Genomic DNA, 17,500 nt, shown 5'->3' with positions numbered 1-17,500 from the left:
GTATGGCACCATTGATGACGTGGACATCGATCTCCAAATCAACATCAGTTTCTTAGACGTGAGTGGGTATTTTGGATTATCCGTTTGCCTCTGTGTTGCAGTATTCACTGGCAGGTGCTTGTTTGATGCTTAGTCTATAATTAGAACATTAAATAACACATCATTGACCAGACTGAATACCTTCAAATGTCTATGTTTTAGTTCTCAAACCTGTGCATGTGTTTTAGAGTTTTGAACGTGGAACATACACTATGTATTTTAATGCAGTAAGGAGTTTTCCTGTGTTCATGTACATTGATTTTTAGATAGACTTTCTATTGCATAATTAAGTGTTTGTGTGTGTATATGTGTGTGTGTATGTGTGTGCGTGCGTGTGTGTGCGCATCTGTGTTTGTGTGTGTGCGTGCGTGTGTGCATCTGTGTTTGTGTGTGTCTATGTGTCTGGTTGTGTGTGTGTGTATATGTGTGCGTGTGCGTCTGTCTGGTTGTGTGTGTGTGTGTGTGTGTGTGTGTGTGTGTGTGTGTGTGTATGTGTGTGTGTGTGTGTGTATGTGTGTGTGTGTGTCTGTGTGCGTGGGTGTCTCCATCCCACTCAGGAGGAGGTAGCTACAGCCTGGAAGGTGATCAGGACAGAGCCCATTATTCTGAGACTGCGCTTCTCTCTGTCTCAGTATCTCGATGGACCAGGTGAGTCGACCTCTCTGTCCATCTTCTGGAACTGAACCCTCAGAGAGAGACAGGAGGAAGGAGGCTCTAGTTAGGCTGTTTGTCTTCCTGTCTGCCTGTAGGCATCCTTCAGCAAGATGACCTGGGGCCTCATGTACAAAGCTTGCTTACGCACAAAAAAGCTGCGTAAGCCACTTCTCAAGCAGACGTTCGGATGTACAAAGACTGCCTTGACGTGAGAAAGTGCGGTTCTCCACGCAAACTAAATGCCTGGCTTACGCACATTTCTGCTGCATTTTGTCAGTTGGCGGCACATAGAGGCAATGCAGCGCAACAACATTAGGCATACTCGATCACGAGTCATGAAGTAATATTGCAATATGAGGCTAGTTTAAAGTGGATTTGAACGTTGGGATGTGTGATCTTAAATGCACTTCAATCATGCGTTATTGTTGTCGAGATGCATAATGTGACACTGTTGTTGATATTAGGCTAAACGTAAACAGACCCATAAAATTATACTGTCACTATTGGAGTTAAAAGGAAATTAAAAGGAAGCCCCAGCAATATTATTTTATTATTTAAACGTTACATATTTCAGGACCACACATGACATCTGGACTAATGGATCTCTCTTCACGCATTTGTCGTCAGATTCTTGACTGCAATCAATCAATCAATGAACCAGTCGGTCAATTTATAATATTATTGACACCTTGGGTGTATGGGAATGCATCCAAATAAATGAGACTATAAAAGCATGCGCAAAATGTGGCAATAATCGATAGGTTGACAATGGCAGTGTTGGCCTTGTTAGAAGATGGTCGCATTCGAAATGAAGGGGTGTTCCGCGACTATTATGATTTTTTTGCCAAAAAGGAGCCGATCCCAAAATCAAATTTTTTTTAATGTCAGCCACAGTTCGGCTTTCTGCCCCAACCTCATTGACCGACTTGGCAACGTTTTCCCATGCCAGTTTTTTGCTTTTGGTGCTGATTCCGGAGGAAAGAGAGCCAAACAAGATCTTATTTCTGGCTGCTACCTCCGAAATCAGCACCTCCACCTCGCATTCACTAAAGTTATTTTTTCTTCCTTTCTCCATTTTCTCCTTTCTCCTAACGGGCGCACTACTGCAGGCCTATTTATACGAATTAGCATATTAAATGAGGGAGTAGACTGAGCGGAGAGACGGGTTCGTGCATGTGCGCTCAATTTCACGTTAATTGGGATGTACAAAGAGAATCTGCGTGAAATCGTGCTTACGCAAGAATTTATACATCCAGATTTTTTTGTGCGCAGCAGCTTTCCACATTTTGGCATCCGCAAAGTTTTAGTCAGAAATCCACGCAAGTCTTAGTACATGAGGCCCCTGCTCCTTAAAGACACGTCATGTCAGTCACTTTGAACAAAAGCTACATGATTAAATACTAGTAAATAATGATAATAATATGAGTCGTGATAACAGTAAATAGAAAATATGATACCGTCAGAGGGTAAGAAGAGAAATAGATATGAAGATTAATAAATAAGCCGTCTATATAGGTACCTTCCATGTGCATTTCTGAATGGTGATATGTGAATATTGTACATTAACTTTTCATATTTGTCCTCAGAGCCATCCGTGGAGGTGTTCCAGCCCTCTAACAAAGAGGGCTTCAGTCTTGGCCTTCAGCTGAAGAAGTGAGTGCTCATCTCCTCCAGTTCAACCATAGTTCAACCATACAAGACTAAGATTGTTTAACGGCTTCTCCCTAAGCTGCATACATTCTATCCCCTAAGTGAGGAGAAACATGTTACCACCATGTCATGCATACAATATCATCAGTATATGGTACAGAAAATATAAAATCTTCCCGTACATTTTTGGAAGACTTGTCTTCTTCGTTGTGGATGACTTTGTGGTGGCATTGCTCTCCAGGATCCTGAGCACCTTCACCTCCCAGCAGTGGAAACACCTCAGCAACGAGTTCCTGAAGGCCCAGCAGGAGAAGAGACACAGCTGGTTCAAAGCTGGAGGAACAATCAAGAAGTTCAGAGCTGGCCTCAGCATCTTCTCCCCCATCCCCAAGTAGGTCTCCCTTTCACTCTCTCCCTCTCCCTCTCCCTCTCCCTCTCCCTCTCTCTCGCTCTCGGCCCACTCTCTCCTCCTCTCTCTCTCGCCCGCTCTCTCGCTCTCGGCACGCTCCTTCTGCTCTCTTTTCTGTCTCTTTCTATTTTTGGGTGAAAGACATGCCCTTAAGGCTATACTATACGAGATCAGATGTACTTAAATACTAATTAAATAAGTGAAAGTGAGTAAATCTTTATTCTAGGGTTTGGGGGCATTTCCACTGCGGAAACATCACTTTGGTTCGGCCTTATTTGGAACCCTGAATGTTTGAGGAATAAAACCCGTCCAACCGTGGCTAAAGCGATCCGGGACTCCAAATCCAATTTGCTCACTAGATGTCCATGATGGGACGTCTCACAGAGCGGGGTCACAGACGGCGCCGCCTTAATGAGTAGAGAGAGGAAGTTCAGAGGAAGTAGCAGAGCCATTTGAAAAAAGCTCCAGATAGATTTAGTATAATGCATCATCTCAAATAGTTCTCCGCCAAAGTGACGGGTCAATTTAACGAGCGCAGATTGAAATAGTCTGTTCACGATTACCGTTGAAGCAACGTCCTTCGTTAAAACAGAAATAGAGTAGGTTCACGGGACGTTGTCAAATACAGAACACACGTCACGCTCATTCGAGCAAGGCAGGCAAAAGCAAACTAGAAAACACTCTGGAAAATGTTTTTAGTCTGAAGTAGCATGACGCTTGTGTTTAGCATATAATTCCCCCGTATAACTGTGAACATTTTAGCAATTTTTTTATTTTTTTTATTTAGCATTTTAGCATTTAGCATAAAAAATAAATGTCTTCCAAGACTTAGACCCAAATTCAAACAGTTTTATTAAAAAAAAAAAAAAAACTTCTGTTAGTTTAACAATAGTTCTGAAGCAGACAGGGCACCGGGCTGCCTGTCGTCACAACACCACCCCGCACCTCCCTCACCACGCTGTCCTCCCGTCTCCCTAACACTACCCTCAAACCGCCCTGTCCTCGGTCTCCCTGCAGGTCGCCCAGCTTCCCCCTGATCCAGGACACGGTGCTGAAGGGCAAGCTGAGCGTCCCGGAGCTCCGGGTGACCCGGCTCATGAACCGCTCCATCTCCTGCACCATGAAGAACCCTAAAGGAGAGCTGTTCAGCTACCCGCCCAGCAGCCAGGTCAGAAGCTCCACCTGCAGCCGCTCCCACCCAAACCACCGCTATGGGGCTTCACCCACGGCCACTTCTAGAGCAGTGGTTCTCAAACTATTTCTACTAGTGTACCCCCTCTAAGATATTTTCCCAGCTGAGTACCCCCTTCACGGCACAAAACCTTTTTGGGCTTTTTTTTATGAACACAAATAATGTATGTGTGTTCTATTTGGCAGTGTAAACATACAATTGAAAGGGTGCAAATATTCACAATTTGCTGAATCCCAAATATATTCCTCCTGAAACTGACGACATTTTGGTGCTTTCTCGATGCCCTTTCTTTTCACTGATTTTCTTTTTCACGGGTCCAAAGTAACCCTAGGGATACGCGTACCCCCATTTGAGAACCACTGCTCGCACTGATTCAAAGGAATATACATCTCCGTTTAGCCATTGAGGAGAACTTGCTCTAGCGACTTACAAGTAAGATGAAGTAAAAATGAATTTGAAAAGAAAGTTAACCAATACTTCATTAGATGATGACACTTACGCCACACTTTTATGTACAACAAATATTTCCCCCACAATGTTATTATTTTATTACTTATTTTTACCTCTGACTTTTTAGGTCTTTTTTGTGAAATGCAAGTAGGAAATATTCCCCAGAATGTACTAAATGTTGTTCCATCTGGAGAGCAGATGTTTTGTTGTTGTTTGTTGTTTATTTATTTGGTTTGTACTCCTAATGTGTGATCATAATATAATATAATCCACTGGCAGCTTTGTTAATGTTTCATATTTAAGTTATTCATTTCACACCCTATGAGAAGTCCTTCTTTACAACCAGGCAGGTGTGAGAGGCCGTTGTCAAACGTTGTCACAACACACATCTCACCCGATCAGGGACGCGCAGCCAATAGCAAACTAGCACACTCTAGAAAAGTACTTCTGGACCGAAGAAGCAGACCCCTTATCTTTAGCAGAGACTTTCCCTCTTTTACTGTATCATATCAGTAAAGAATAACACAGAAATGACAACCGGGATTCTGTGAGACCAAATGAGAACCCTTTTTCAGGCCCCCAAACATTTAATCCAAACCACTGACATTATGTCTGTCACATATATCAAAATCATTCAAACATTTATGGAGCAAAACAAAATACGGACTTGATGACCTTATCGTAAACTCCTCATAGACGCATTCCATGTGCTTCTCATTCTGTGTTCCCTCTCCCCCTCCCAGTCATAACCATGGTTAAAGCTGTAATGTGTAAGCCTTAGCAACATCTAGTGACACTCCCTATGTAGATATAAATGGTTACCTCTAAGGTAACCATTACACAACAATTCCTACTTTCATGGGATTATACACATATTAAAACATACTTGTGAATATCCTATTCCATTTCTGCCAAGTCTGTTCCGCTAGCTGACTCTAAATCCTACACACTGCCCCTTTAACCCATTGTGGTGACGTTGTCCTCTGCTCCTCTCTTCCTCCACCGGCCTCCACCCTCCACTCTCCTCCCCGCCCCTCTCCCTCCACCCGAGCCAGCCTCAGTGGAGCGGTTTCCCATAATGCCTTGTCTCCACTTGACCCATCAGACTGTGGCTGTCCCGGCGGCCAGAGCTCCAGCGCAGATCACCACCCGGCAGCTGATTGAACTGTTTTTCTCATCCCAGGCGGGCGGCCACTGCAAGAACATCCCCACGCTGGAGTATGGCTTCTTAGTGCAGGTAACGCCTCCGAGACGCCACTAGGGGGTGCAGTGTGGCAGTCCCGGCCCGCTTTTACATATTTGTTTTTTTTTTGCGTTCTCGTCGCCATTTTGTTTTAATTTTGGTGCAGGGCTTTGTTATCGTCTCCACTCACTATGAATAGATTTAAGGGGGTGTAGCCCGCATGTTTGATCAACGTTACTTAGGAACCCAAAATGGAAAATAACAGGTAACGGGTGCAAAAGCATGTTTTTAACCATAGAGGATAATTTGAGTCCATATTTAAATCTTATCCTAACGTGTGCATTTTGTTTTGAAGTTTGGGCCAGGATCAATCCATAACACTACAATGTGACTGAAGACTACATCAGACATACTGTATGTCCTGTGACAGATTTTGTTGGATTCCTTGTTGTTGAGAACCTGTCACTCTACCTCTTTGCTGTGTCATCGTAATTGCGTTACAATATGGGCTTGTTTTGTTTTACACATGTTGGACTGTAGGACCTGTCAAACCATAACTTTACTTCAGTCAAGTATCTTATCTGCCTCTGTGGTACAAAGAAGCACTATTGTTGAATCCCTGTCTTATGGTGCATATATCAGTATATAACCATATATTGTCATAATCATCTTTAAATATGCCAGAGGCTAAGGAGGGAACGTAAAAGCACGAGTCAAACATCTGTTGGACATGCAGCAGTAGGTTTTAACAGCCCGCAGTTAAACACAAAAGTTAAGCGTAAACAGAACCCTCTTGTCTCCCACCATCATCACTGCTTAATGACTTGGTGCCACAACAACGTTTACTCATTTAAATACGGCCCACTTTGGGTTTAGAGCAGTCATGTCCGCTGCGTTGAGGCTGTGAAGGAAACCAGTGTGTTGTTCTCTCTATAGATTATGAAATACTCTGAGCAGAGGATTCCCACGCTCAACGAGTATTGCGTGGTGTGTGACGAGCAGCACGTCTTCCAGAACGGGTCCATGCTGAAGGTACGCTCATGGAAAACCACTTTGAGCGGCTGTTTTTGATATGTTCTCATTTTGAATTTATGCACATACTATTGAAGCTGCTAAACTGACATACGTGTGTGTGCATATGTCTGTGTGTGTCTGCATGCGTGTGTGTGTGTGTGTGTGTGTGTGTGTGTGTGTGTGTGTGTGCGTGTGTGTGAGTGTGTATGTGTGTATGTGTTTGTGTGTGTGTCTGCATGTGTGTGTGTGTGTGTGTAGCCTGCTGTTTGTACCAGGGAACTGTGTGTGTTCTCCTTCTACACGCTGGGTGTGATGTCAGGCGCTGCTGAGGAGGTGGCCACTGGAGCAGAGGTGAGAACATCACGAGGGGTTTCATATTACTGGAACGCATGATGCCATGAAAGCTGTAGGGTCTGGCAACGAGTAATGAAAATGGCCCAACTTGCATTTGAAAATATCACTGCATGCAATTGGATAACACTACGACCAATCAGAAGAATACAAGGGGTGACGTATCCAGAGCCCCATACGCAAAAGCTACCAGCGGACCAATACATTAGACTCTTGCCGTATCCGTCGGTACAACAGCAAAGCTTTTGGCCTGCCTATATCAGATACACCGATGTGATTGGTTAATGTTCGGATCCATGGGAATCGGGGAATGAGTATATTGCTCGTTCCCAGGGTGACTCACTGAGCAAATTCAAATTGTGCTCTCGCAAGAACGCTGGATTTCCAGGGTACCTTCTACCTTATATTTGACGTAAATCATCAATTACGAACAAATATCTTACGCACTCCTTGTATATTGTTCTTCCTTGCACTTAAAAATAGTACTTAGCATCGTGCAGCCTCTTATCCTAGCTATCTTTGTTGTATTCTTCTTTGTGTTCTTTGTTGTTGAATGGGTTAACCTAACAATTTTTAGTGCTTGGCACTTGGCACTGTAGCGATATATTGATGTTTCTCTTTCTTCTGGCAAATGTACTTATTGTACACTTACCAGAACACGTATAGTTGCTTTGGATAAAAGCAACTGCTAGATGCCCTTAATGTAAACGTAAATGTAAATTGACACTGATGACACTGCTACTCTGAACATATAATGTTTACCGTGTGTTAGTATGAACTGAGGATTTTCTCTGTGGACGTGCAGGTGGTTGACCTGCTGGTGGCCATGTGCAGAGCTGCTCTGGAGTCTCCTCGTAAGAGCATCATCTTTGAGCCGTACCCCTCCGTGGTCGACCCCAATGACCCCAAGACTCTGGCCTTCAACCCAAAGGTCATATCAACAACAACAGTAATAACCATATACATTTAAACAGTGCAACTGCTCTTTGAAAACCCAGAGTCTGCTAAGTGCTTAAAGGTGTCAATGAAGCTCAGGCTTTGTCTGAGAGGTGAGGGTAGAAGGTGTAGTCTGGTTTTCATGGAGTGGAAATGTAGTTTGGTGAGAAAAAACTAATGCAACCTATATTTATTTGTTGGGGTGTTTTGGACGCTTCAATGCTCTCCCTCTCTCTCTCTCCCGCTCTCTTTCTCTCCCTCTCTCTCTCTCGCTCATTCTCTTCCTTTCTCTCTCCTGCTCTCCCTGTCTCTCTCCCTCTCTCTCACTCCCGCTCTCTCTCTCTCACACCTGCTCTTTCTCTCTCTCTCTCTCTCTCTCTCTCTCTCTCTGTTTCTGTCTCTGTCTCTCTCTCTCCCTCTGTTTGTTTGTTTGCACCCCTCCATTCTTGGTTCCCCTCCCTGCCTTCTAACAGAAGAAGAACTACGAGAGGCTGCAGAAAGCCCTGGACAGCGTCATGTCCATCCGGGAGATGACCCAGGTAACCCTACAGACTTCATACACCAGGACGCTAGTCAGTACCTGCTGCCTTGTTGTTTTTCAGTCCATGGTGATGGGGACGGTTGAGTAGTGGTTAGTTGTCAGGCCTAAATATTTAGCATTAGCTTTTTTTTTACTATCTGGACAATTTTTTTGGATGGCAGCGATTTCGGGTATAGTAATGTGCTTGTGTGTGTTTGTGTGTGTGTGTGTGTGTGTGTGTGTGTGTGTGTGTGTGTGTTTCCACAGGGCTCCTATCTGGAGATCAAGAAGCAGATGGATAAGCTGGACCCGCTGGCCCACCCCCTGCTGCAGTGGTGAGTCGAGAACATCCCTGGGCCTTCAAGAACAAATCCAGGCCGCATACAACTCTAAAAATGCAAGATCTGTTCAAACACGAAGCACATTGGTGTCATTTCGAGAACTATCAGGCGTAATGGGGCTGTCTGCCGGTAAAGTTCAACATGACATTGTGAAGATGACCCCTGCATGTGGTTCATCTGTCCCATCGTCTCCTCATCTCCTGCAGGATCATCTCCAGCAACCGGTCCCACATCGTCAAGCTGCCCCTCAGTCGGGTAAGATGAGATCAAATTAGTACGAGTTGAGATACGATGACATGATGGGTTATTAGGTTATTCAGTTAGTGATCTGGGCAGCATAGCAACCCACTGGTACGATGGCTGACTGGGCGTTTTGTTCTCTCTCTATCTACCTCTCTCTGTCTCTGTTTATGTCCCTCTGTCTCTCTCTCTCTCTCTCTCTCTCTCTCTCTCTGTCTCTTCTCTGTCTCTTCTCTGTCTCTCTCTCTCTCTGTCTCTTCTCTGTCTCTCTCTCTCTCTCTCTCTCTCTCTCTCTCTGTCTCTTCTCTGTCTCTCTCTCTCTCTCTGTCTCTTCTCTGTCTCTCTCTCTCTCTGTCTCTTCTCTGTCTGTTTCTCTGTCTCTCTCTCTTCTCTGTCTCTCTCTCTCTGTCTCTGTTTCTGTGTCTGTCTCTCTCTCTCTCTCTCTCTCTCTCTCTCTCTCTCTCTCTCTCTCTCTCTCTCTCTCTCTCTCTCTCTGTCTCTTCTCTCTCTCTCTCACAGCAACTCAAGTTCATGCACACCTCCCACCAGTTCCTGCTCCTCAGCAGCCCCCCGGCCAAGGAGGCACGCTTCCGCACGGCCAAGAAGCTGTATGGGAGCACCTTCGCCTTCCAGTGAGTCAACCCCCCTGTCTCACCCTCCCCGTCTCACCCTCTCCATCGCACTCCCACCTTTCACTACTGTTCTATTTGCAACCGGAATAAATCAATTTGTCAGGTGACACTACACATCTATAGATATTATATATTTGTAGTGCGTGTATGTATAGATATTATATTATGAATATATATTTTTTGAGCTGTGGATCTCTTTTTATTAACTATGAAGAAATATTTTGTCCAAGACCTTGAATTCAGTGGCCTGTGAATTTAAGATTGGGTTTGGAGGTTTGCCATATTATAGGAACATGTGGTTGGAGAGTTTGATGAGAGTGGATCACTCTCATAACTACCATCGCCATAACAAAGCTATGTGATAGAATAGTTACAGGATCTTGCTCTGGTTGAGGGAAGGGAAGAGGGCTCACACACACACACACACACACACACACGCACACACACACACACACACACACACACACACACACACACACACACACACACACACACACACACACTCACTCTCACGCACACAATCACAGACACAGGCACAGACACGCACACGGACACACACACACATGCACAGACAAAAACTCACAGACACAGACAGACACACATACACACACACACACACACACACACACACACACACACACACACACACACACACACACACACAGACAGACAGACAGACAGACAGACAGACAGACAGACAGACAGACAGACAGACAGACAGACACACACACACTCTATTCACATTATTCTATTCTTAACACACTGGATGGGAGCTGAAGCGTGATGCTGCATGTGTTCTTTGTACTTACATAAGACATCCATTTTTAGACAAACAAGAACTGATGTAGCACAAAGCGAGTGTGAACTAAAATAACCTTCATACATACTTAAAAGAGGAGAGAATATAGATGGTGATTTTAGTGAGATGTCTAAAGAATGGTGTTCTTTTATTTAAAGCGGCACTTAGTCACTTTTTAATGCACGTTTTTGCTTCTGTTCAAATGTATGTAATATGACTAAATGTCTGTAGAGTGAAGCAATCCATCCACACATCGGCCCACCCAGAGGGCATGCTGGACAATTCTGATTGGTCTGTGCTGACTAATGAAGATTCCCGCCATGGGTCAGCACAGACCAATTAGGATTTGACGCCAAAACTAATATTTAGTAAAATACCATGGAAGTCTAACTTTGTTTTTTGTTAAATGAGATACCTAACAAATAGAAAATACCTCACGATTACCTGGCTTGCAGACATATTTGCGTCTTGCTTGATCGATTCAAGATTTAAATCAACAACAAGGTATATTTTATAAAGATTAACCAGGAACAGTCGTTTCAGTGAATCCACACCCATGCTGTGCCTGTTTGAGGTCCTAGCTTCCTTCTGTAACCTCACCACCCTCTGAATCTGTATCTCTCCCCCTCTTTTCCTCTACACTTGCTCTAGTGGTTCCCATATAGAGAACTGGCACTCCGTTCTGAGAAATGGACTAGTCAATGCCTCTTATACCAAACTGCAGGTACGTAGCCCGGGGCAGTTGGGTTTCTCTAAGACGCGTCTCCATTTGGATAGTGCGTGCTCCACACCAGAGCAGGCTATCCAGCTGATCCATTTTGACAGTCAACGGATGCCAGATTCCCTTTGTACCATTTTGGAATTGGAGCTCCAGAAAAAGCAAGGCACACAGAAAGCTTTTTACCCCCTTAATGGTAAACTGGAAACTATTTCCTGTATCAGCATCCAATGGCAGCAGTGCACCTCCTCCCACTGTGTTCCTTATATGGAACAAAATGGGAGGAGCCTGCGGTGCTCCCGGACATTAGCCTATGAGGAAGCCTCACGTGTGCCCTGCTTGAGGTGCTCCAAGGGTTAACCACTCAGAGCAGGGTGTAAGTTAGGTCCTAGGACACAAGGAGACAGGGGACAAGGGGCTGGCTAGTGAGTATGGAGTACGGGGCGTTCTAGAGCTCCGGTACTCGATGGTGGGGACGGCCCCCATGATGGAAGGTCAGTATTCGGTGCCCTTCCTCGGTCGTCAAGAATGAAACACCAATCATACGTCATACGTTATACACTGAGTTTATTGTTTTGTTGTGATGCTTAAGGCCACAGATGTTCCCCCGATAGTCGTAAGCTTCTCACGGCTCTAGAATACTTTAGCAAAGATAAATCAGAGCCTGAGAAGATTGCCACTCCACAGTGGGCAGAGTGAGTCGTCTGCCAAAAAACGAGCGTGTGCTTGACTAACAGCTCGAGCGGGATTAATCTCGACGTTTCCAGAATAGATTACGATGTATTTTGGAGACGTCTAAACTTTCACAATCTGCGAAAGTTCAGCCTTTTTACAGATGGCTCCGTGTGCCATTTATATCTCCTCCGCTTCTCCCGCGACCGACTGAAGTCGTACCCCGTAACCTTCGATACCGCCATTCCTCCCTCTCATCCTCCCACCTCCACCTTGAAGCGCTTCGCCGTCAGTCTTCAGAGTGACGGCGCCGGAGCCAAATCGCTCCCCTGTCACACAGAAACCCCTCGCAGGCCTTTGTCAATGTTTCCAGACACGCCGTTCCTTGAACTCCTCGCACCTTTTTCATCTCAAAATATCATCTTTTCCTCCGCCCTTTGTTCCTTTCCCGACGCGACTTGTCCTCCCCTGAACCGCCGTCTCCTTCACCTTCATCGTGGACGTTCTCGCCCGCGGTCTGGACCCTCATCATCACTTTGTTCTCCGTGCGTTCCTCCTCCTCCTCATGTCACAGTGTCCCCTCTCATCTCATCACACGCGGTCACGCCGTGTCTGACCACGGGCGCTCAGAACCTCTAGGACTCAGCTGTGACTTCCTCGGCTTTTCCATCTATTTGGTGTCGCGTGTGTCTCCTGGTGAATGTGTGAGTGTGTGTGTGTGGAAGTGTTGGTCAAATAATAGGAGTATTATTTCCTCAAACTGAACCACCCAACATTGCTTGGAAGTTTATATATTTAGACTTTTAGAATTTCAGAACAAATTGCCGTAATTCCAGTTTCTATTATTCCCAGTAGACAGTATTGTCTGCTTTGCGAACAGCAAACAGACACTCGCTTTCAAAGCCGTCACCCTTCATTGTTGATGCATAATTTGGTCTTAATCTCCAGTCTGACTTGCCGTCTTTAACAAATGGTGACAGTTGAATTAATTGCCAGTGAGGTTCACTTCTGGACACTGATGGGAGTTCTGCGGCAGTGAAGGGAAGTGTCTGTTTGCCGTCAGCCTGACGGATTTACTCACTTGATATTTGCGAGTAGGAGGAGGAATACATGGCTGCTCTTGTTCATTTTATTGGAGATGTCAGTGTCGGCTTATATCAGGGGAAAAAACAGTGAGGCAGTGACGCAGACCATGTCCCTTAAAGACATTAGTGTGCAAGAACAAGCTCCCTTGTGCTCGCTACATCGGCAGAGGATTCTGTACTCATACTATGTGACCAAGCAGTCCCTGGTGTGTGTCTGGCTGGGTCTGTGTGTGTGTGCGTCAGACCACATGCTGAGCGACTCTCTAGTGACCCATGCTTCCTTCCTAATCCTTCCTAACCAAAGCTGCACGGGGCAGCCTATGGAAAGGGCATCTATCTCAGCCCAATCTCCAGCATTTCATTTGGATACTCAGGTAGGAACTACTCTTTCCTTCGCTACCTCCTGCCGCTCACCCCCATCTGCCACTGTGTTGGTTGAGTCCGCTGTGTGTGTACTTTACACTGCCTGGATGTCACAGTGGAAGAGTCCATTTTCACATGTGGGTGTTGCATCTGCTCTTTGTTCTGTGGTGTTCAGTATTTGGGGTCAAAGCTATTATTTTTTTGTTGGGGCGGGGGGAGGGGGGGGGAGTGGTGTGTTGTTGCTGTCTTGCCACTGGATCACTTTTGTGGGGTTTATGTTGGGGTTTGGCAACTATACAGAAAACCGTTGTCCTTGTTGAATTTAAATGAGGCGTTACAGACCTAAGTGAACTCAGAATGTCCACAACATTGAGTGGATTGTATTTATCTCCATTATGCAAAAGAAGTATAAAAACATTGATGTGTCATTGACACATCGTCACTCCTGCAAAGCCTAGAACCTATATCTATACTAGTAGTATGGTATAGTACAGTATATTATTTATACTAGTAGTATAGATATAGTATAGTTCCTACACATTCTTGAAAACCTTGAAACACCTGTCAAATGCTACAACTGACCTGGGTCTGAGTCAGTTTCTGTGTACAAGAATCCCACGCCTGAGGTGAGTGTGCGTGAAGACGGGTTGTGGTGACGTTGTGTTCTCCCTCCGGTTTGTGTTGAAGGAATGGGGAAAGGACAGCACCGCATGCCCACCAAAGATGAGCTGGTGCAGCGCTACAACCGCATGAACACCATCCCACAGGTAAACACGGCACGAGATGCTAATGCTACACTAAACGAGTTACACTATGCTACGCCACGGCTGTTTCCTTGTAACGAGCGGGCCTACATGATTTACCCATTCAGGGTCTTCAGGTCATCAGAGGGGGGTGTTATGACGCTCTGAACTTTTCAGAAGTGTTGTGTTGTTTACTAAAATGTTAGCCCTGGTTTGCATTGTGATGTTTGTGTGTGAGGGAAACCGTTGTTTCTAACCAACATCCTCTGGACAGAATGCTTCCTGTCAGCAGAGCCGCCCCATTCAGTCACGGTTCCTCCAGAGTCGAAACCTGAACTGCATCGCTCTGTGCGAAGGTAACCAGCGGCCGGTGCTCGGCACGCGTCAACCGAACCGTCACATACTGCTAAAAGGAAAATGATGTCCGATCGCTTTTGACACCAGCCACCGCCCCCGAGGTGTCCTAACCGAGCGTGTGTCATGTCTCTGCCTCTCTTTTCCTGAACCAGTGATCACGTCTAAAGACCTGCAGAAGCACGGGAACATCTGGGTGTGTCCCGTGTCCGACCACGTCTGCACGCGCTTCTTCTTCGTGTGAGTGATCCCGTAGACCACACCTTACGTCCTACTACTCCTACTACTATTACTACTATTACTACCATGACTCATACTTCTACTACTACTAATACTTCTTCTGCTATGATAAGCTAACCGTGTGGGACTCCATATCTTTGCCGCAGCAACATTAGTAATAATACCAGCATCTCTAATCTAATCAACGGACGATAATAATAATAATAATTAATTGAATTTATATAGCGCTTTTCTAGACACTCAAAGCGCTTTACAGTGAAGGGGGGACCTCACTAACCACGATGTGTCTGTCTGATCTCTGCAGGTGCGAGGACGGCCAGGTTAGGGTTAGGGTTAGGGTTGGTTGTTAGGGGTTACGGTTAGGGTTAACCCTCTAATCACCAGACGATGTGACTGTCTGACCTCCGCAGGTACGAGGACGGCCAGGTGGGCGACGCCAACATCAACACCCAGGAGCCCAAGGTCCAGAAGGAGATCATGCGTGTGATAGGGACCCAGATCTACTCCAGCTAATGGAGAGAGCCTCACCCCCGCGCCACAAGCTCCTCCCCTTCTGACCTGGCCCTCAGGAGACCCACTGGTACCCCCACACACACGGACGGACGGACAGACGGACGGACGGACAGCGGTCGGATAACGGCCTCAGCCTCACTCCCGAAAGGCTGACAGCAAATTTTGTTTTTTTCGCAGAAACAATATATCAGACTTGTTTTTTTTGTGGTTACCCTCTTTTGTTGTTGTTTACCTCACCTTGTGTTGTGATAGCGGACCGGTCAGCTGCCTTCAGGCTACAAGCGCGCACCGTTTATTTCTCTCTGTCAAATAAACTGTTGTGCTGATGGCTCGGACAATCGCAGTACAACCAAGAGCCACGGCGCGGGTACAGAGTTTACACACGCACGCACACCCAGGGACGTTCATACGGCCCTTTGGTGGACGCACACAAACACACACAGACACACATGGGTGTGTGGACATACAACATACCTGTGGAATTACACACAAAGGAAACGATTCACAGAATGGTAACAAGGTCCACTCCTTGCGCAAACATGTGTGCTCACAAACACTGAAACACACAAATGCACACACGCACACGCACGCACACACACACACACACACACACACACACACACACACACACACACACACACACACACAAAAAAAGCCTTTCCTTTCAAACCTATTTTCCATTTCCTCTCCAGTTTTGTCAAGGCATCTTTTGTTCTTTTATCAGCTGTGATTTCACTGATCCTTTGGTCTCTCTCTCTCGCTCTCTCTCTGTCTCTCTTTCTCTCTTCATCTCTCTCTGTCTCTCTTTCATTTATCTTTCATTTATCTTTGTGAATATCTAGTGGAAAAAAAGGAATCATTCCAAATGCTAATGAGCGCCCTTTTGTGGTCTGAATAATTGATGGTCTTACATGCGTATAGAAGTTTGATCTCTTGATGTGTTTGCATTACCGCTCTGTTGCGTTTGTTTGGTATTCTTTTGCTAATGACGACAGTTGAACCGTGCGGGTCGGAAGGCATTACTCCACTAGCCTGCACTCAACAACACAAGAAAAACCAGAACGCTGTCCCGTGTGGCGTGAATCCATCCCTTCATGTTTGGATTTCTTGTCTTTGTTGAGAACATCGCTCCTGAACGGCACTTTGAAGCCATCGCTTCTCAAAACGTCCAGCTTAAATTTGTCTCACCCTTTCGCAGTTACAGTTCCCATCTTTGTACCAGATGACGTTACTATTATGACTATGAACTGAGTTGAATATCCAATCCCCTGTGAGGAGGCTCATAATGTAATTGACTGAGACTGAGGGAGCCCATCTTGTACAGTTACCGCAGTTCATCCGATACGTGTGTCATGGGAGTGTGGGCGAATGTGCGTGCTTCTGCGTAGTGCGTGTACGTATGTATACATGTGTGTGTATGTGTGTGTATTTGCTCAATTATAATAGACATTGCACTTATTTACCATCGGCTCAGCCAGAAGAATCAGACCAGTGGATCAGACCAGTGGTGGAAGGCAAGAGGAGGGTCAAAGTGAGAAGAGGCTGGGCGTCATGACGACTGAATCGCCATCGGCCTCATCCTGTCTGGATTGGACCAGTGTCGGCAGGCTGTACCGTCGGTGGAGACGGGTTAGAGGTCGAGGAGGTGTGTGTGATGGCCAAGTGTAAATAAGGACTGGGAGACATTGTTGAATGAGGACGTTTGCCAGAAAGAGGTGCACGCATTCAGAGACTCGTTACAGAGGGGGCACTTTCTAACGCCTTAGCCCCTCCCCCTACAGCTGAAAGAGTTGAATCTGATGTCATGATTAATGCCTGTTTTTGTCAAGTCAGTACACTGAGAAAATATATTCCACAGTCTCTCTCTCCCTACCCCTTTCTCTCCCCTCTCCTCTCTGTCACTCTCTCACTCGCCCTTCCTCACCCTTTCTATCTCCCTCCCTTTTTCTCCATCCCCCCTCACTCGCTCCCTCCCTCTTTCTTTCTCTTTGTCTGCCTATCTTTCTGGCTCACCCTGGTGTTGTTTTGAAGATAATGATGACGATAATGGTTGTAATTATACTGATGGTAATGATGATGATGATGAAAGGTTATGATAAAAAGAATAAAGACCGATTTTGCACAATTTTAGATACAGTGTGGTTTTCTTTGTTGCCAGCGAATTGTCACCGGAGTGTAGGGACGATACCAGGAGTTAGGATGAGCAGTGACTGGCCTCGGACCACAGGGGGCGCTGTTTCCCCATCACTGCACAGAGCATCTGCATCCTCCACCCCGCTGTGATCACATACAACCTGCCACACAACGCCAATGCGATTCAAACGGTAGGTCTATTAAAGATATCACTATTATGAGACACATTTATAATGAATTACGCTGTGTTGATTTCAAATAAACAACGC

General features: G+C 45.6%; 1 protein-coding gene across 3 annotated transcripts in view; it reads left to right on the top strand.

Annotated features, from left to right (window-relative positions):
• The window catches only part of LOC311356665 (protein mono-ADP-ribosyltransferase PARP6), a 21,661-nt gene extending 4,468 nt beyond the window's left edge, over positions 1 to 17,193 (top strand). The window contains exons 5-23 of one of the 3 annotated variants that reach the window (XM_084476476.1): positions 1 to 58; positions 597 to 687; positions 2,280 to 2,346; positions 2,585 to 2,734; positions 3,770 to 3,920; positions 5,500 to 5,631; positions 6,514 to 6,609; positions 6,850 to 6,942; positions 7,748 to 7,873; positions 8,352 to 8,417; positions 8,666 to 8,733; positions 8,946 to 8,994; positions 9,499 to 9,611; positions 11,062 to 11,134; positions 13,190 to 13,259; positions 13,936 to 14,015; positions 14,266 to 14,347; positions 14,501 to 14,585; positions 14,996 to 17,193. The exon at positions 1 to 58 is cut by the window's left edge and continues 3 nt beyond it. In XM_084476476.1, the coding sequence (XP_084332602.1) occupies positions 1 to 58; positions 597 to 687; positions 2,280 to 2,346; positions 2,585 to 2,734; positions 3,770 to 3,920; positions 5,500 to 5,631; positions 6,514 to 6,609; positions 6,850 to 6,942; positions 7,748 to 7,873; positions 8,352 to 8,417; positions 8,666 to 8,733; positions 8,946 to 8,994; positions 9,499 to 9,611; positions 11,062 to 11,134; positions 13,190 to 13,259; positions 13,936 to 14,015; positions 14,266 to 14,347; positions 14,501 to 14,585; positions 14,996 to 15,098 (1,753 nt within the window). In that variant the 3' untranslated portion in view covers positions 15,099 to 17,193. Of the gene's footprint in view, positions 59 to 596; positions 688 to 2,279; positions 2,347 to 2,584; positions 2,735 to 3,769; positions 3,921 to 5,499; positions 5,632 to 6,513; positions 6,610 to 6,849; positions 6,943 to 7,747; positions 7,892 to 8,351; positions 8,418 to 8,665; positions 8,734 to 8,945; positions 8,995 to 9,498; positions 9,612 to 11,061; positions 13,327 to 13,935; positions 14,016 to 14,265; positions 14,348 to 14,500; positions 14,586 to 14,995 lie in introns of those variants that run through there. The other 2 variants (XR_014637682.1, XM_084476475.1) reach the window with 2 other exon arrangements.
• Positions 17,194 to 17,500: the final 307 nt, after the last annotated feature.

The sequence above is a fragment of the Micromesistius poutassou genome (genome assembly GCF_964030765.1).
Source record: "Micromesistius poutassou genome assembly, chromosome: 12".
NCBI lineage: Eukaryota > Metazoa > Chordata > Actinopteri > Gadiformes > Gadidae > Micromesistius > Micromesistius poutassou.
The sequence above is the reverse complement of the archived record's forward strand: the minus strand, read 5'-3'. Positions and strand labels throughout refer to the sequence as shown.